This window comes from Electrophorus electricus, chromosome 18, assembly GCF_041902795.1.
Source record: "Electrophorus electricus isolate QZ-2024a chromosome 18, ASM4190279v1, whole genome shotgun sequence".
Classification (NCBI taxonomy): domain Eukaryota; kingdom Metazoa; phylum Chordata; class Actinopteri; order Gymnotiformes; family Gymnotidae; genus Electrophorus; species Electrophorus electricus.
Genome location: NC_137514.1, coordinates 5,080,001 through 5,099,980, shown reverse-complemented (window position 1 = coordinate 5,099,980; position 19,980 = coordinate 5,080,001). Strand labels below are relative to the sequence as shown.

At 41.4% G+C, this 19,980-nt stretch overlaps 3 protein-coding genes across 7 annotated transcripts in view; all 3 read right to left on the bottom strand.

Annotated features, from left to right (window-relative positions):
• Positions 1-3,587: 3,587 nt before the first annotated feature.
• On the bottom strand, positions 3,588-8,010 carry pane1 (proliferation associated nuclear element). 3 transcript variants are annotated; one of them, XM_027031491.3, is made up of 6 exons: positions 7,892-8,010; positions 7,651-7,730; positions 7,310-7,408; positions 6,718-6,797; positions 6,530-6,567; positions 3,588-5,401 (listed from the first exon to the last, which is right to left on the bottom strand). In XM_027031491.3, the coding sequence occupies exons 1-6, from the start codon at positions 7,946-7,948 to the stop codon at positions 5,258-5,260; spliced, it is 498 nt and encodes a 165-aa protein (XP_026887292.2). In that variant the 5' UTR covers positions 7,949-8,010; the 3' UTR covers positions 3,588-5,257. The 3 variants fall into 3 exon arrangements, with proteins under 3 accessions (XP_026887292.2, XP_026887293.2, XP_026887291.2); XM_027031490.3 differs by having other exon boundaries at positions 3,591-5,401; positions 6,476-6,567; XM_027031492.3 differs by lacking the exon at positions 7,310-7,408 and having other exon boundaries at positions 6,476-6,567.
• Positions 8,011-8,144: 134 nt separating this feature from the next.
• zgc:158803 (LUC7 domain-containing protein) lies at positions 8,145-14,929 on the bottom strand. Of its 3 annotated transcripts, none has more exons than XM_027031487.3 (10): positions 14,329-14,927; positions 13,760-13,854; positions 13,535-13,633; positions 13,168-13,278; positions 12,383-12,526; positions 11,672-11,848; positions 10,955-11,133; positions 10,822-10,851; positions 10,248-10,412; positions 8,145-9,949 (listed from the first exon to the last, which is right to left on the bottom strand). In XM_027031487.3, the coding sequence occupies exons 1-10, from the start codon at positions 14,387-14,389 to the stop codon at positions 9,712-9,714; spliced, it is 1,299 nt and encodes a 432-aa protein (XP_026887288.2). In that variant the 5' UTR covers positions 14,390-14,927; the 3' UTR covers positions 8,145-9,711. The 3 variants fall into 3 exon arrangements, with proteins under 3 accessions (XP_026887288.2, XP_035390846.1, XP_081557597.1); XM_035534953.2 differs by having other exon boundaries at positions 10,275-10,412; positions 14,329-14,926; XM_081701471.1 differs by lacking the exon at positions 11,672-11,848 and having other exon boundaries at positions 14,329-14,929.
• A 588-nt stretch (positions 14,930-15,517) lies between these two features.
• The window catches only part of mri1 (methylthioribose-1-phosphate isomerase 1), an 11,124-nt gene continuing 6,661 nt past the window's right edge, over positions 15,518-19,980 (bottom strand). The window contains exon 6 of the mRNA XM_027031493.3: positions 15,518-19,230. Within this exon, the coding sequence (XP_026887294.1) occupies positions 19,097-19,230 (134 nt within the window). The 3' untranslated portion in view covers positions 15,518-19,096. The remainder of the gene's footprint in view (positions 19,231-19,980) is intronic.

Here is a 19,980-nt window from a genome sequence, read left to right as displayed (position 1 = left end):
TTCTATGAATAAATGACAAAGCACTTTTGTAAGTCACTCTGGATAAGAGCATCTGCTAAATGCTGTAAATGTAAATTTAACTGTGACTGTGCTTTAGTTTAATTCTGACTACTCAGAGCTGACTAACTTTGATTGCTAAAATTCTAGCTGGCTGTTCTGGAACTGATAACTTTGGGTATGCTGGGTAGATTTATGACAACTCAGTGCATACAGATAACTTTAAGGTTTGTTAAACCTGCTTTCTGGAATTCCACCCTGGAGTAAGCTACTTGGCTCAGGATTTTTCTTGGTATAAGGTTGATCCATCACCTGAGAGAAACAGCACTTGCTGCTCATCAGTCTGAGAAGGGTTATAAGGTTACCTTCAAACATTCTGAAATTCACCATTCAGCAGTGAGAAGAACTGTTAACAAATCACTAGACTTCACAATGGTTCCCAAGAGATTCAGTCCAAGTTTAGTGTTTAAGGCTCAGCGATACAAAGAAAAACCCAAGAGCTACATCACATGACTTACAGGCCTCTGTTAACTCATCAATTGTATAGGTTACTGAGGGCCCAATTATGACGAGACTGAACAGTTAAGGCTGTCATGGCAGTGTGGCTGGGTTAAAGCCCCTCCTCTCAAATAAGAATATACTCGCATGATGTAGGTCTGAAAAATGAGAGAGAGATATTCCAGTAAGCAATATAGTGTATAAAAATTTAAAAAGATGTAGGAGTAATACATTTTTCAGTGTATTACACAAGGTTTCTGTAGATATTTTTATGACCTTCAATGTATATATATGGTAAGATGTCAGAGTAGTACACAAGGTTTCCAGAGAAACAGGATGCTTCGGTCAGAGGTCGTTCATCAGCTGTGCAAGCAAAGTGTTTCACACACACACACACACACACACACACACACACACACACACACACACACATATATATATATATATATATATATATATATATATATATATATATATATATATACACACACACACACACACACACACACACACACACACACACACACACACACAGTCGTGGGTTGGCCTGGTAACAGTGTGAGAATGTGAGAGCAGTCAGGATTCTATGGAGATCTTAACACCAACTTTCACTTAACTTTTGCTTAATGTTAACGTTCACAAATGTATGAACGGAGAATGTCTGAGTGTTCTAAGATAAATGACCTATGTTTTTAATAGAACAGCACAGATGGCAAAAAGGATTTCATGTTAAAACCTTGAAGTAGTAAAAATCTGATGAATACAATTGACAGTTATAAATCGTTAGTGAAGATAGTCATCAACGTGTTTAAACGAAGTCTAATGACTCTTCATAATTTAATATAATTACCCTATGTACCTCATAATATGAGCCACGACATCATTTTAATCCTGTAGGAACAGTTTTAGGAATGTTCTGCAGGTCTTCTGATGACTCACTCTGATTAGTAGAAAGTAACATATTTATTCTAAGCTCCGAGCTTCATTCTGAGCTCCCTAAAACCTAAAATCCTCAATTTCTACAAATTGATGAGTTCATTCATTTTTATATCATCTGGAAATAGTGACTACATGTTGAAACCTGTTTTTTTTCCACCTGAGGTTATTTGTTTGCTTATGGCAGTTGGTGAAGCCCACACAATTGTCGTTTAGGTGCTGATAAATAAAAACATTTAAAGAGAGAGTACTTTATTTTCTCCATGACTGTATATATATAGTCCACACTAATTTTACCAATGTAGATGTGTGTGTCTGTGTGTGTGTGTGTCATGCTACCTATGCACTCTAAAGGGTTTGTGTTTTCATGTGTATCGGCTATTTATGGAGCATGAGAGAGGAACTCTGGACATATGTTTGGCCAAGGTGATTCCGTTGGAGATACAGAGGCAGGGCAGGGTTTCCCCAAAGCATTGTGAAACAGATCATCTTTAAATGGTAGAGCGATTATTACAATGAACCCCTCTATCATTTATGATTATCTTAACACTATTGATATTTTGGGAAACGGGGATCAGATAGGTCAAAGAAAGAATGTGTGTGTGCGTTCTTTCTTTGACCTATCTGGTCCCCATTTCCCAAAATATTCATAGTGTGCAAAGCTTTGGCAATACAAAAGTAAATTCGTCAACAGAGCAAATCTTGAACTGAGAGAGAGAGAGAGAGAGAGAGAGAGAGAGAGACGCAAACATTGAAGTATTTGTTTTCCTTTCTAAAGTGTTATGAATAAACCTTTCATTAAGACAGTCCACGAGATATAGTTCTAAGTTGCCAGCGGGTGAGGCGTTCCCATGAAGAAACACGTTCTCTTCAACACAAGATTACTGCAGAGCAAGATGGCGGAGGACAACCAGAGGACGCTTATCGACCCCGTGTAAAGGAAATCTTCATGTTTTCCTGGCGGCATCCGCTGTGGCGCTATATCGTAATCAGGGTAATGCGCCAGGAAAGGTGCTGCCGAAGAAGAGTGTTTTAAATTTTTAAAGCTAAACATACTTACGTCGAAAGAAAGAAAATAAATAAATAAATAAATACATTGAACAAAAAAAAAAAAAACAGAAGAAAAGATTCGGGATTCATGTAAAACCGAAGTTTTTTACATAGCAGGCGCACTTTCACTAATGTGGATATGCAATTACATTGATCCGTGTGTACAAAGGGCAAGACTGTGGGTATTTTTCTGGCACATTTCATTTTATGTATATAACAATTAACTAGCTAATTATAATAAAGGTTATTATAAGCATTCATCGGGCTTAAATAAAAGGTCATAAAAAATAATGCATAGTGCTTTATTAGTGTTTCTATTCAAGTTTAAAAAGCACATCATTGTTTCAGATAAACCTTATGTGTTGTGTACTTCTAGGTATCAGCATTGATTCCTGTATTTCTGCAGTATTCTAACTCATTGGTATATTGGACTCTAACCTACGGTACTGCACTGTGATGTATTCTAGGAATAAATGACAAAGCACTTTGTAAGTCGCTCTAGATAAGAGCGTCTGCTAAATGCCGTAAATGTAAATGTAAAGAGATCAACCCAGAAAGAATAGGAAAAAGGGGGAAAAAAGCTTTCAGTGGATTCTGTAGCCCCTGTAGCAGGCATCACTCACACAGAGAAATGTACTCAAAGTACCATTAACAGGGTAGCATCTATTCATTCTGTTAAGATGTTTTAGGCAAGAGTCCGGCAGTTTTGACTTTGCTGAGCTGAAGGGTTAAAGATGGGTTGCATTTATGACTGAATAGCTGCCTTATAAAATCACATAGTACTTAAAAATATTTTGCAACTGTGATTACCTTTAAGCGAATGGAGAGGATCATCAGGGATAGATTCACATACCCTCTTAAAGTCCGTATTTGAGCAAATACCAAATTTGGTATTTTGAGCAAATACCAAATAATACCAAATTTGTTGCAGTAGTCAGAGTATGTAAGAAAGTATGTATCATCAATTAACTGGTGAATTAACAAAATATTAAACCACAAATGTGAGAAGCATGAGTTCCCCTTCGTGTTCGTAAAGACTGGTTTTAAGTAAAATTAATGGACAGGTAAAAATAACGTAGCCTAACGATATTATATTCATGTTTAACGGCATACTAAGCATTTATTGCTACCAAGAATTATTTTCAGATTTGCAATTTCAGATCTGAAAGTAAATGCGCAGGCTTAGCGCGAAAGTAAAGAACAGAAAAGGGGCTCCCTGCATTGCACGTCCACCTGTATGCAGTTGCCACCCGTCCTTTATAACAGATTACCGCCTTGCCGTAAATAAAGTGCTGCGTTATCACAGTGGTGAGAATAACATAATACTGAACAGCACCGAATAAGTTTAACATAAACCAAACTTGAAACTTGAAACATGAAACAAACGGAGAACCTCCAGAATCAGACAGCTGGAGCAGATTCAGCAGGTGCGGCGTGCGACTACAAACGTCATCGTTGTTCTAGTTAGGGACCTTTTTACTGGGACGGGGGCTCTGCAGAGTTCATAAGCGAACTCTGTCCGGTGCCAGCTTCCGTTAAGTCACATTGAAGGAAACCAAAACACACGGCTTAATGCAACAAGGAATGATTAATCAGATTTTCGTGTTCGAGCAAGTAGCGAGAACCACCCGATTACTGGATCTACGCCAATAAAAAAAAAAAAAGAAAAAAAAAGAAGACCGGCAACTGCTAACAGGCAAAAAACAAACAAGCAAAAAAACCACATCTCCTGACTGAATATCATGTTCCATTGATTGACTGAACTGTTCCACAAAATACTTTTTTCTGTCTTTTATATATTACTTAGTTAAAGGGGAATGTTGCACTGAATGTTTACAAAGTTTAAAAATGTAAACTGTTTGGTTCAATCAAATCTGCATTACAAATACAGCATTTTATTAAATTGTGTCACAATTATATGCTCCTAAAAATTATCTTGGAGTAAAACACTTCAAACTGTATGTAGCTGTTTTTTTTTTTTAACATACATTTTAAAATTGCTATAGATGTTGACATACTACACCTAAATTCGCAGAAAGAGGGAAAATGGATAAAAAAACAACATCATTTAATACATGCAGTGAATAGCAGGAGTTGGCATGCCAATTCTGTTACAATTCAGCAAAGTTTAACACCACACAATTATCTTTTTCCTCAAGCTCTGGATCCGTTCTAGGCCTGTCTAACATCAATGACGTGACCTTGACTTGAGAGTAATTATGTGAACAAGGGCGCCCCTGCTGGACCTCCAGAAGCTGGGGACGGGACCAGCCCACCTGCACACAGTGGGACAGTTTAGTTGGACACAATGACACTAATACATGTGCACACAGGGGCAGGAGAATGTGGCTTAATGGAATCACCAGTGGTCACAGAGCAAACTCTGTTTCTATTCAGCTGTCTCGTGTTCATAGGCTAAAAGCTGCATGGCTGCAGCTGACTTCACTTATGAGAACAACTTTAACAAAGAATGTAACCAAACTAATGAAAATAAGTGTCGGGGAACAAAGATGGAATGAATTTCACTGCACAGGACAGGCACTGCCTGGTCCCGCTACGTACCCACATAACATTCCGTCACATTTCAGCACACACAGGAAATTCCACTCATCACCTCAATTTCATATTTTTGTCTGGATTACACTGATATTTTCAACTAATGAAGTGAATCCAAACTGGTGGGCTGTGAAAACACGTCTTAAAAATTCATAGCGTTGCCTCCCATGGCCGAGCAATCCAGAAAGTGACTAAAAGCAATAGAAGAAACGGTGACAGGTCAGTCATCGTCGAGCTCAGGAGCAGCAGCGCAGCGGGTCAGGGAGGACAGGTAAAGGGCTGTGGTTGCCATGGGAGACAGACCAGCTGACACTTTCAGAATGGTGAGAAGCCTCATGGCTGCCATGGCGATGCCTTCCTCTGTCTAAGTGTGAAGGGAGAGAAAGACATTACTACAGCATTTTTCTGATCTCGTGATCTGTTAAATGTTTTTCCCCTAACGTAACGCACTTGGCTGAACTCATCAGCCAATGATCAATCCCTGGCATGAGCCAGGTCAAAAAACCAAAAAAAGCCACCAGACCGATGAATTCATTCCAACTGAATACGTGTCACTGTACCCACACACCCCTGTTCAATCCATAGTACACGTAACCCAACAAAACCTTCTATACAAGTGGGGAACTTTAATGGAGCAGCCTCAGAACTCATACAGGCATGATACACGTTTGGCATGGCCTACTGGTGTTTTTAATTAAAATGTCATACTCAACCAAATGAACTCTACACAGTATGTTTGTTGAGCATAAAAAGAAAGTAATAAAAATAATTTCTGTAGCCTCTGGTGAAAATTGTTTCACACCATCAGCTGGATACCACTAGAGTCGCTTTGAATCTTTTGCTAGTGGTTAAGCTTTTTGTTCAGAGCCTTCAACACATTCTGCACCACTTTCCCTCGTAATGTTTGTTTCTTAGTGCAAAGTAAATCAACTGTACACCTGAAGGACAAATGGACTGCGATTCTGAAAGCAATCAGATTTGAGGATTCGCACGGCCAACGGTTCTCATTTAAAATGATCGTAAGGGGTGATGGGTTCTTAACAATTAGTTTGAAATTTTATTTAGTTAAATCGGATTACTCTATTCCATTAAAGCCTATTAGGCTGCATAGAAACACATCAAGCGATTTAGCCAATTATATTAAAGTCCTGCTGTTTTGCTGCCAGTGATATGTTTAGATCACCTGCATGCAACTTTAGAATATATTGCAGATTTTCATGGTGGATATATTTATGTACTGTTATTATACAATACAGATTTACACAGTATGCAATCATTTGATATATTGGAAATTACGTTTCTGTACTGCTAATCTGTACCTTCCACAATAAAATGCACATTACACATATTGGTCGGTAATGTTTTTAAATGGCACTTGTGTTCACTGTGGTGCAATGTTGGCCATATTGGCTACACTGTCTACAGCTGCTTGCTGTACCTGGTGCTCTGCACAAAGCACGGGGCAGTGGTGAGAAGCAGCGAGTCTCCTCACCCTCAACATGCGCTCCTGTGCCAAAGTGCCGCAACGCGCTGGAGGGGAAAAAAAAAAAAAAAGAGACACACACACAAACACCTTTTCACAATGAAATGTGAAGACACTCCTGTAATCAATCATAAACCTGACAGGAGAGGTCATTCTCATGAGACACAACATTAACTTCAATAAGAGGCATTAATTACCATCCGTAACCACAAAGCACACCTTCCCGAGGTAGTAATCCGAAGCCAGATAATTCAACGAGCTCTCCACTGCCTGCAGACTAGAGACACACAAGAATGCCATCAGAGGTATAAGAAACCCTAATACAGCCCATATCACTATATGGAGAGAAAGGTTATCAAATAGATGTACCCATAGGTGTCAACCCATATGGTTTGCCCATATAAAATCCCTTTGTTTTGATTTAGGTCAATTATCATAAACAATTCTACAGCACTCAGATTTCTTTGCCTTTATTTACTTGCATAAGACAATAAAATTGTGCTCAGGTTGTGGGTACTGGCAAGGTCAACTGTGTATGAGAGAAATGGTTTCATTGTAAAAGTTTATAAACGCATTTTCTAATTCTGTATTAAGTGGATAAAATGAATACTAGATGGATATTTCAAAATGAGTACAAAACTAGTTAAAACGCTCTTTGTGGTAATAATTTCGAATACTAGAGAGTGTTAATGAATTCACAGCTACAGCATGTAAGCAATGAACTTAAAGGGTTAATATAAGTTGACAGCTATATGAAGCCGAAGTTAATGTCTGCCATCTCATAACTACCTGCGTTCAGACCGAAGGCTGACAACGAACACAACAAGATCAACACGAGGACGACTGTCGCCATTTTCCAAAGGAAGAGGGAGTTTTCGAGCTAGCCGACTGAAAAGGAACGAAAATGCAAAATATTAGATTAAAATCAACCTAAGTTTTAGCTAAAACGCAAGTCGGCGGTACATCGGCGCTTCGACAGACGAGGCTGTACCCACTTTAAAACGTTAGCTAGGTAAGTTAATGGACGTTCAGGTCGGGAAAACTTGGGAAAGACGCGGTGAAAAACAAACACCGTGACCTAATTATGGAGCGAATGACTGCAATTAAAAACTGCCAGCTTTTCAACTCACACGTTCACGTTGACGTCTTTTTCCTGTTGAACTATGGCATCAGCAAGCTTGGTCTGAAACCGCTCTTCGTTTTCAATCAACTGTCATGACAATAAATATAAAAATGATAAATACAACAAATACAAAGTGATGGCGATTACGAATCGTGATGGGTAGACTTAACCTAGCTAACGCTAGCTCTCTTAGTAGTGCTACAAAAATACACAAGAAACGTATTTTAGCAGGTTAACTGGCTACTCACAAGAATCGTAGCAGTGTTTAGTTCAGGGATTTTGCTGTAAGGTGTTAGTAACGCCATATTAAGTGTTTTCAATGGTGTGCAGTTCCTGCCGCGTCTTTTCAAAGCTGCTGACGTCACCTGCAACACGTGTACCAAGTTGTGCGGTGCTGCACCCTTGCGTTAGGGATGTGCCAAAAATACTGCACATTTATGCATGTAGATACTTGCTAATACTTATTGTGCAATGATTTTTTAAAAAACGGCACACAGACGGTTTTAGCATGGGATTTTCGGGCTCCTTTATTACATTTTATAATATTTGACGGGAAACATCAGACTTCTTTAGACAACCTTCTAACACAGCAAAATAAAAGAAAAAAATCTGCACACGTTAAGAGAAACGGTGGGTTTGCGATGTAACCAAACGTACAAATATGCGTAAAAGAAAGTGGTATCGTCTCTGAAAAGAACATATTTGCATTCACAGGTAATTGCTGCTTCAGTTTTATGTAGGTAGCAAAAATTCTTTACTCATGTTTTTCGTTGCACGAAACAACTTCCAAACTAAACCAAATTTTACTATGAAACTGGATCAAGTGATTAACAAGCAAACATAAATAAATCCTTCATCCAATTTCTATAAGATTCAACAACTGTCTGTGCGCTTGCTGACTAGCCAGCATCTCGCCGTTTTGCCAACATACATTGTGTCTCTTCCTAAGACTGAGTGGGGTAAAATTTGGGAGTATGGCCTTTACATATTCACTTCCAGTCTGAAGTCAGACCATAGTATTCTTTGACATACCCTGGACAGTAGCTGAAGCACTCGGAGTTGCCAGCTAGTTTTCGTCGCCAGCGAATACTGACAACTTCGGGGTCTGATCCAGATCACCTTACAATGAATCATTTATTACGGTCAGCTTGCTAAAACGTGAATCCAGGCTCATGGTAGCCATAAAACACGATAAGCAGCAACAATAATTATTCATCAACGTTTGTTGATGAGAGAAAAAACCAACAACAACCACCGCAGAGAAGGGGTGGAGGGACCCTGCTCCTGAAGGAACACCTGCAACTGCAGCGCTGGCGCAACCTCTTCAGCTGCGCAGAAACTTGACACGGAGTTAGGGTCCAAGTCTCCTTCCCCTACTTCCTTTGGTTGGCTTACGGTTCGCAATGAATTTTCTCCATCTCTCCATGTATGACCTTTTCGCAACTGTCGTTTTAGTGCAGTTAAAACCGTTTGCGCAAGTGCACCTACAGCTTTACCGAATGTGTTCCCTCATTCAAACGCGCATGTTCAGCGCGTTTCCACTGATCAACACCTCACTGGATGGGCAAAATGTTACACAGATCCAGCTCAGTCTGATCCCAGTGTGAGATCCCACAGGCTTCACCCGCCTTAAATGATCCGTAAGGATGCCACTGTGTTAAAGTGAAAAAGAATAGTTAGATTGGATCAGACATCAAAAACAAGACTGGATAGGTTTTGGAGAGTACTCTGCTGATACCCTCCACCTTCTTTAAATGGTTGCAAGGCTGTGAGGATGGTCCAAAAGTAAACTGAAAACACGTGATTAAAAAAAAAAAAAAAAAGCTCTTATCCAATGTTTGTTCTTGAAAGAAAATATTAGACTTGTGTATGAAGTATGTGGGAAAGGATGGGGATTTGGGTCTGCCTGCCTATCTGATGTCTTTAATATAAATTCAGACTTAATTGGATACAGCTGACTGCACTAAGCCCATCCAGCCACTGACAGATCAGCTATGACGCACAAACAAAGAACACAGACAGGAAGCCATGTTAAAGAATACAGACTGTTTTCTCTCCCTCTTGTTGTCTATATCTCTCCCGACTCCCTCTCCTCAGAGCTGGAGCGGTTCTCTCGCTCCAGTGAGACAGATCTCTCTCTGCCCCTTAGTCTGGCCATCTCTGGGGTTGAGGGCGAACACTCTCTACCCCCAAGCTCTCGCTCCATCTCCACCCGTCGTCCATCATCCCTCCACCTGTCATCTCCGCCATACTCCCGCCACTGCTCCTGCGACACAGTGTGTTCCCGCTCTCTGTTGTGCGAGGACCTAGAGAGAGAGAGAGAGAGAGAGAGAGAGAGATTAAGTAAATTTACTCAAAAAAACAAAAACAAATTTACCCAAGATTTACCCAATTGAAGCCTAGATTATACACTGATATTTCCAATCCCACAGTTAAGCCTTCTGTAGCCTTTTGACTAGATGCACACTAAGAAGTCTGGTTCGAGTGTACTTTTATGCTAAAAGAATATTTTGTTTATGGAACCAGGACATCCTAGAGTGAGTGGTAATAGATCTGTGCTGGTATGAACAGAGATGGAAAATGTGTGTAAAATTGTAAACAGACTCTGGGTGGGTGGATTCCACGCTGCACCTTTTCTTCTTCCGGCGGTGCGAGTGTGAGCGAGAGCGGTGATGCTCCTTGTGTCTGTGCTTCCTCTCACGCTCGTGGTCCCGCGACCGAGATGAATGGTGCCGCCGCGACCGATGGGATGAGGAGCTCCCTCCGTCCCTGAGAGAAAGAAAGAGAGAGAGGGAGAGACAGACAGACAGACTTAAACTGCTTTTTTTGGTCTTGAACATCCACCGTCTTATTAGAAACCACAGTAACCTTGTACCAGTATGGGCTCAGCTGTACATGATTTTAACCTGACTCTTCTGGGTGGGGGAAAAACAACAACAACAACAACAAAAAACAACCCACACACCTAAATAAATAAATAAAAATAGATTATGTGACATGTATACATGCTTCACTAATGAGTGAGGAAATGAAAGACACACAAAAGACAAGAGAAAAGGCGTGAAAGCATCACTCCACTAGGGCTAATTTAACAGTACGGCATAAGCCAGTGACTCTTTTACTAGCTTCTGGAAGGATGCATTATTGGAACAAGCGTACGCACTGCTGTCATCCTCACCTGTATCTGTCCCCACTTCGAGATCTGGACCTGAATAAGCAAATATCAGTATGCTTAAATATTTGGCTCACCAAGTCATTATAAATAATGTTTGTGCGGTGAGGTCCTAATTGTGAATGGCGCAGTAACTCACCTTCTGCGATCTCTCTCTCTTTCCCTTTCTCTCTCACGTTCACGCTCCCTCTCTCTCTCTCTCTCGCGTTCACGCTCTCTTTCTCTCTCCATCTCCCACTCCCTCTCTCTCTCCTCCTCACGCTCTCTCTCTTCCCTCCTCCTCATGCGCATCCGCTCCTGCTTCTCCACCACTGCTTTCTGAGAAAGACAGAGAAAAAATAACTCCTTTTTTTTTGTTTTGTGTTTTGAGGTAAAGGGGAACTAGAGGATGTTTTACAGTCTTGAATGTTTCTTCTTTCTTAACTGCTAAATTTTTACAATTTACAGCCAACAAGTTAGCAATTGGAATACAGACAGTAACTTATTCACCCTCAGTCAAGTGATTAGAGCTGCTGCTAAGTGCTAAACGTATCTGAGGGAGTTATTAAACACCTCCACTGTGTTATTAGACATGATGCGTTTTCTTAACACAAGCTGACCCTTTAATGATTTTGGTGTTTTGAAAATGCCTTAGATAATTTAAAATAGAAGTCAAAGATCGTCACCAAGTTTAACCCATTTGATGTCTAATAGGAGTCAATGAGAAAACCAGAATAACTCCAATTTACCTTCATTAATTATATAAGAATGTTTGTGTTAAGAGAGACAATGAAATCTGACTTGATTTGCTTATGACAGTGTTGCCTGGTGGCCCAGAGACCGGATGGAACTGATCTTTCCGCTCTGCTCTCCTTACCCTCAGCTTCTCCAGCTTCTCCCTGATCTCGATGAAGCCTAGGTGCAGCTTCCCGCCAAAGTGGTCGGCAAGGCGACGGTCATTGTCATGGAGACCGAGGTAGGCGGAACAGACCTCACACACCCTCAGCTTCTGCTGCTGGAAGCTGGATGCTGGCATAGAGTTCCGGTATATATCCTGCATGCGTGCGCGCGCACACACACACACACACACACACACACACACACACACACACACACACACACACACACACACACACACACACACACACACACACACACACAAAACTGTTCCCTTCACCGGCCTGACTCAGTAGCTTGTATCTCCAACTGTTCCCCCATTCGCTCGGTACACTCCTTAGCACCAAACTATTATTAATATAAAGCATCCACATGCATGAGCCTGCACAGACTCACTTTTGTTTAAGTACAGAACAGCTGTAGTTTAGTCTGAATTTGTCCAGACATGTCTTGGACTGTGTTATTAAATGACAGTAAACTACAGGTGTGGGTCCCTTCCTGATTCCATGCAGAGGAACAGAAAGGCAAGCACTGATGTGACAACAAGCAGTCTTACTTTTAAACCCCTACAGAATCTAGTAATGTTCCTCAGTGAAGCATACCACACTGTGTGCAAAGATCAAACAGAATTAGAATACTGAACATAGAAGTCCTAGGGGCAGAAGGAGAATGACCTCCGAACCAGACTGACCTCAGCCTCTTTTTTGAGGGTGCGCGTCTTCTCCACCTTCTCCAGCAGCTGCTGTGCCTCCTCCACATTGCCCTCTCCACCCAGCTGCTCTGCCCGTGCCAGCAGCTTTCCAATTTCCTCGTTCAGTTCGTGCACCCGCTCCGCCTGGCACACATAGTCAGTCAACCATAATGTACAACTAAATTGTACACCTAAGCCTACCACAGCCTCACCTGTATCCTAACCCCAACCAGAGGCCTGTCCCTTTGCCTAACCCCAATATTAATCTAATCTAGTTGAAGGTCTAATGGATTAATTATAAACCACATCCATTACTAAAGACAAACAAATGCTGTAAAAGTTTTAAGAATCGTATTACAGGTTAGAACGTGCTAAATGACCCTTTCTGTTTTGGGATTTTAACTGATTTTTTCTTTCTCCCTGTGTGAGGACATTTGGTCGTCATGAACAAACAAGCAAAAACTTAAGAAAATGTACACAACTGCATATGAAACACACATTCACCCAAGTGCTTAAAGGGTAAACAAATGCACCAAAATCTTACTCAAAGAGTGTACTTAAATATGTAAATATGCACTGGGCCAGGATGAGTCTGAACTTTCTGTCAGCTGTGGCAAACTGCCACCATTACAAACAATAAGCCAGGTGTCTAAACATCCGCTTGAACACTGACTGGCACACTTTTAGGCCAAGAATACAGTTTCAGAGTTAACACAGGGGAATTGGGGAATTCCATAAATATATTTATCGTGGGGGGGGGGAGAGGAAGACCCTACGGTGGTTACCTTCGCAGCGACCTCTGCACTGATCTCTTCTTGTGTCTCAGCCAATCGCTTCTTGGCAAGTTCAGTCCTCCGATCACAGTCTGCAATGAATGACTGCAGGTGCTCTGCAGCCTGGACACACAGACCAACCCGGTTGGTCACTAACAAGAGAATCTACCAAACCTACTTACATCCACTCAGTCTACTTAAAACCTTTATATATCTCCTGTTAAAAATGTTTTTAGAAAGTATCCTAAACCATTAAAACCTAAAAGTTTTTCCGTTCACATAAAATATTAAATCCTGCCATGACACCCATGAGACAGAATTCAGTCTGATCCTCAATCAGTACACACATCTTTCAGAGGGCCACTCACACCATACTCACATCAAGTTCAAAAAAATACTCCTGGTGCTTGGAGGCGATCTCATAGTCTGCCCTCAGAGCAAGGTCATGAACCTTCAAACACTCCCCCAAATCCATACGCTGGGTGAGCACACACACACAAGGTTAGAGATAAAAGAGAAAGGGCTTGGTATAGATTTCCAGAATAAAAGAATAATGAAAGATTAGAGGATGATTCTGTGTTGTTTTTTTTTTTTTTTTACTCACCGTCCCTGATAATATATCGTGAGGGCAGGACTCTAGTAGATGGCTTTTACAAACTCTCTCATCTGTGAATTTGATCCTCTGGCGCATCGTGTCTCCTATTAGGGTACAGGGTGAGAAAACGTGAGCTTCCTGTAGGACTTTGTTTCATCCAACTTTTATCAGTGTCAAAAGCTTGGGGGGGGGGGGGGTACCTTTTGTACCAGAGGAGAAACGTTTCATTTAACCTATCGCAGCAATATTGAACGCTAACTTAATTTAAATGAGTTTCCACAGTCCAGGGGGCAATGTATCATAACAAGCCGCTACCTTCTCTTAGAGGTGGCTAGACAGCAATCTAAATAACCCAGCTAGTTAGCCGTAACTTACTTGCTCGGCCATGCCAAGTAAAGGAAGCTAGCCAGCTAATTTAATTTAGCTTGGCTAAGAAGCTAAGCTAACCTTGCTCGCTAGGCTAACGTTAGCCATCCCTACGGCTAACAAGCTAAGTTACCTGAGACATCGTGTAGTTAGCTTTCAGTTACGTGTTCCAAGAATCAAACTTAAACTTTTGTCATTAAAATAACACTTACCATCGCGTCCGGTGCCCATGAGCTGGTCCAGCATGGCTCTCATCTGCGCTTGGGCCGACATTTTTATTGTTTATATTGACGCTACACGCCGACGGTTCAGCACATGCAGGGTCCGTAGGCCTCGGCCGTGCTGCGCTGTGTGTGCGGCGAACAACTTTTCTAGCCAACTGAAACAGCCGATGGAAGCCTCTCAGAACTTGTTATTCTATTTTAGTTAAGTGGAGCTATACTATTTTATGTTTTAAACTCCAGTTAACGCCGACCGGACTGTTTCAGTCTGCCTCTTCCCTTTCACCCCTCTCCTTTCTCGCTTGCCTTGTTAGCAAGTCGCGCTAGCTAGCTAGGCTAGCTAACTGAGGCGAGGGGTGAGAAAGCAACGTTTGAAATCAGTGGCGGGTTCACTCCCACTCCGCCTGTGTACAATGGTATGTTTAACTCCTGTCGATGAAATTTAATCCGTAGACCTAACACACTGTGAAATAATCCATATTCGGAAATTTGGACAATGTTTATTTTTTATTTTTCGTTGTTTCCCAACCACGGACTTCCTCCTCTCTGAACCGCGCTCGGGTCGTTGACGCGGCCTCGAGGAAGTGTGGCACACATCGTCATCTGATTGGCTGAACGCGAAACGACGTCAAAGGCTCGGTTTCAGTGTCTTGCCTTGCACTGATGCCCAAACGTTTATCACCCCTATTTGTATTTGTACGCTACATATTCATATACGTCTATGTAGCGTATTACTCTATATTTTTGTTTCCTGATATTGTATTGATGTTTTTAACAGTTTATGTTGCAATTGACACTGTAACGTCCTAATAAATAAATAAATAAAAATTGTAGGTTAGTTAAAACACACTCTTTCCCCATATGAATATTAGGTCTAAAATATGCATGAATTAAATATAATTTTAGGCATTGATGATACACATATCAGTCATGTTTAGTTTGTTTTTTTAACCATAAGTTTGGACTAGACTAAAAAGAAAGAAGAAAAAAGAAAGACGATTCTCACTCCAATTAATAAGAATTCAGTCCATAAGACTACGTTTATGCACTTAGGCTATACCAGTACACCTATTTAGTCATTTTATGTGGTTTCTTTTTCCATATTAGACTCTACCACCTAATGTTCCATTTTCAGTTTTCAGCCAATATGCATCCTATTCATACACACAATACTCTAGAATGTCATCACTTTCTTTATTGTTCTGATGTGAAAGGTGTTTCAGTCCATGTATGCTGTATACAGTATTATTCATATTCATATGTATTAAAAAATCCAGTCATTTCATTTTTTTTTCAGCTATATCCACATTATACAAAACTTATCTGTGATTGCCAGTCATTATAAACAAGAAGAAACACAAACACGGGGAGGTCTTCTCAAACTGATGCGGTCATCTATCAAGAGCATGTCCCATTGCTTGAAAAAACAACAACAAAACAATCACGGAGACTCCCTCTCGTCAGAGTAAAGCACACAGCACTGTAATTTGGCACCAGAGGTAGAGAGTGCCCAGCTTAAGGAACAAACCTTTTCCTCTGTTCTCTAAGCTTTGCTCTCTGCCAGTCAGAGCTTGTATAGCTTTTTCCCCTCAACAATCAGGCTGACAAACAGACATTTTGTACTGCGAGACCTTCCCATTTGTCAGCCGGAGCCATGTTGGCTGTAACATGGTTTCTACAGTGACCTACACCAGTGGCACTCAAGTTCAGCCCTCAATTGTTTCCTTCAGTAGAAACAATACACTGTTCTACAGCTGATCTGGGCCTTTACACAGCAGCTAAGAACAGACATGATTGAGGATCAGGCAACCTGAACCTGTCGCTCTGTACCGGACATGGTCATGGTTAAAAGACAGGCTGACCAAAAATAGCAATTTGCATTTGAATTTCAAATATGGTGCTCCAAAGCCAGCCAAAAGTCAGACTTGAATTAGACTTTGGACATAGTGGTTTTAATTCACAGCCAGAGGTATGCATTTCCCAAATTAGAACTAGAACAAGCTTGTAATAGTGAACAAGGGTCCCAATTAAGGAGCCTTAAGAATGCAAGCTCCATTTTTTAGGGAAGCTACACTTAATTCTGCTTAGCTGCCTTAGTGCTTTAGTTATGTTAGACTAGCACTGGGTGGGAACACAGGGTTGGAACTGATCTCTAGTCTGGGATCTGACACATGCTCTCTGGTGTGGCAAGACGCATCGTGTATGAAGAAGGCCTTCCCATAAAAGCTTTTAAAATCACCAAGAACATACACACGTATAAATCCAATGATGAGAAATGAAAGGTAACCAATCCTCATACCTCTGGAATGAATCAAATCTAGTGATCACACAGATGCCCACAGAATTGCTACATTTTGTGTACAGCGACACTCTTGGGTCAACATTTTCCTCCTACAAAATAAAGCCTAAAAACTATTTAACCATTTAAAAATCTATTAAAATGAAAACCTTAAAAATTAAACCACAATAAAGATGTTTATTTAAACTATTACCCAGTTTCTCTGTAATACTGTAATATGTGTAAACCAAGCACCACCTTATATACTCTCTCATAAGGTGATCTCAACACTACACTGCTTCAGAAAAATGGGTGCATGTCTGGATTCTGAATATACATTGTTCAACTGTCTCATTCAATAGAGATGTATTCATTTTTTTAATGCTACATCTCAAATTATCAGTGCTGAAATCTTAAAAATGACACTGTCAATACCAGGTCAGATGTAGGGAAAAGACTGGATTTGTCAGGAAAAGAAGGAAGAGGATTATGGAAGTATGGAGTGAAGGATGGAGGCAGAAGGATGAAGACAGAGGAGAGGATTTCCATGTCAACTTTCCTCATTCTTTTTGAGATCATGATTTGCCTGTTGCTGTGACAAAGGTGAATATGAAAGGGTAGATAAGATGGTGTGGGGAGTGGCCACGAGGATCAGCCAATTAGAGTCTAGTGAGTGCATTTATTTTTTTTTGGCTGATGGTGTAAGGCAATGAGGAGAACTGTCCTCGTTACATTCAGTAACACAGACGGGGTGGGGGGTGGTTGGGGTTATCATTATTTATCCCGTTAAGTAGACAGAGGGATGTTCAGACTGGAGTCACACCTATAATCTGAATGCAGTCATACCGCCAAAAGTCACTAGAGTCAGAGGATTGGTGGATGTGCCTCCGCAGATAAATCCGCAGGTCTGCTAACCAGTCCAGGTTTTATGCACATCAGAACCAAGTCATTCAGGTATGCAGAATGCTGACTAACTGGTTCGGGTGTTCAGTACTACTATATAAAACACTGACTGACTATAGATCATTGGATGGGATGGTGAATCTGTTATACACCACGTGTGACTATGTATGTGCATTTGAATGTGGAATGACACGACTACACTTCACACTGGAGAAATAAAAGCACCACAACCAATCACCACAAGCAAGCTTGCCATAGGAACAGAGGATTCTGGGTAATATAGTGAGGTATAGTGTAACGTCTAGTTCCATAGCACCGATTACTCATGCTGACTATTGCTACTCTTACGTTAAGATTTAGATCTCAACCCCTCTTCAAACATGGTTCGTTACTTCAATGAGAACCTGAATCAGAAACCTCGACAGCCACTTTCTGGCTTTTGTGTATGATAACCCAATCCCTAAAATGTACTGCAGGTACGTTCTCCCTGTACTTCCTCACTAATATCAACATGAGTAGTATGGTAACTCTTGGACTTTAACTCATATCATTGGCTAAACAAGTAACATGGCTGTGGTCTGCTCCACTGTATCAGGCTATACTGGCCAGGCTCCATTACATATTTCTGTCACATACATATTATAGATGGTACTGAATATTTTAAATATTATAGTAGGTACTGTTCAAGCTATTTTGGGGGACTTGTCGACATCGTCAATACTGAAATTCAAAAGAAATGTTAATATAACATTTTGATTAGCTTCTGCCTGTCAAACCCATTTAGAGATCAGTGCTCTTTATTGGGGATTTGCATTCTGTGGTCTTATGCAAATCAATGCTAATTTTGTACATATGTACACTTCCGGATAGCCCTTATTTCTTAGGGAGCGAAAGTTAAGATATCTATTAAGCTAAGCCGTTACCATAACTACTCAAGAGTCTACTTTTCACAAGAAATATGTTCACATAGGTGAACTAAATTTTATTAAACTTAAAGATTTATTTAAATATTCACCTTATTGAAAAATGTCTTATAATCATAGCTATGGGTTCTTGTTCAATGGGTTTCTCCATTAAGCTTCTCTCTGAGCAGTACCTTTCATTTAGGACTGGAGCTGAGCAGAGAGTGAGAGAAAGAATAACAGGAAGGAAAAAAGAGAATGAGAGAGAGAGAGAGAGAGAGAGAGAGAGAGAGAGGGAGGGAGAAATTGAAAAAGAACAAATTAGAAGACAACTTGTTGAAGTGATGCGTGTTTGTTGTTCATAAACGGCCCTGGATTATGGGGTACGTTTGTGAGAGGGTAACACTGTAATTCCACTTCAGTGTGTGACAGTGGATGTGAGTCTGTGTGTGAGAATGTGTGTGTGTGTTTAAGCATCATGCCGACACTGCCTGTGCCAACATATGTGTATATATTCAAAACAGAGAAGTAGCTTCCACTGTTGTGAATTGAAAAAAAGAGACAGAGACTGAGAGAGAGAGAGAGAGAGAGAGAGAGAGAGCGCGCGCATGAGATCAAGATCTGAGTGGCTATTAAGTTGCAGTAATACACCCGAGCCTGTGGGGGCGCTGTAGCCCTACAGAGCAGTGAGTCTGCCTGTAAGAGCAGCCTGCAGCTCTGAGGGAAGGAACACCCCCAGTTCAGTGATTATACCACCCGTGATCAGCTGGTGAGGAGTCACGTCAAATGCAGGATTCCACACATCGATTCCTACAGGGAGAGTGAGAGACAGGGGTAGGGAGGGTGGAAGAGAGAGAGAGAGAGAGAGAGAGAGAGAGACAGGGGTAGGGAGGGTGGAAGAGAGAGAGAGAGAGAGTGAGAGTGAGAGACAGGGGTAGGGAGGGTGGAAGAGAGAGAGACAGGGGTAGGGAGGGTGGAAGAGAGAGAGAGAGTGAGAGTGAGAGACAGGGGTAGGGAGGGTGGAAGAGAGAGAGAGAGAGAGAGAGAGAGAGAGACAGGGGTAGGGAGGGTGGAAGAGAGAGAGAGAGAGAGAGAGAGAGAGAGAGAGAGACAGGGGTAGGGAGGGTGGAAGAGAGAGAGAGAGAGAGATAGGGGTAGGGAGGGTGGAAGAGAGAGAGAGAGAGAGAGAGAGAGAGAGAGAGAGACAGGGGTAGGGAGGGTGGAAGAGAGAGAGAGAGAGAGTGAGAGTGAGAGACAGGGGTAGGGAGGGTGGAAGAGAGAGAGAGAGAGAGAGAGAGAGAGTGAGAGACAGGGGTAGGGAGGGTGGAAGAGAGAGAGAGAGAGAGAGAGAGAGAGTGAGAGACAGGGGTAGGGAGGGTGGAAGAGAGAGAGAGTGAGAGTGAGAGACAGGGGTAGGGAGGGTGGAAGAGAGAGAGAGAGAGAGAGAGAGAGAGAGTGAGAGACAGGGGTAGGGAGGGTGGAAGAGAGAGAGAGAGAGAGAGAGAGAGTGAGAGACAGGGGTAGGGAGGGTGGAAGAGAGAGAGAGAGAGAGAGAGTGAG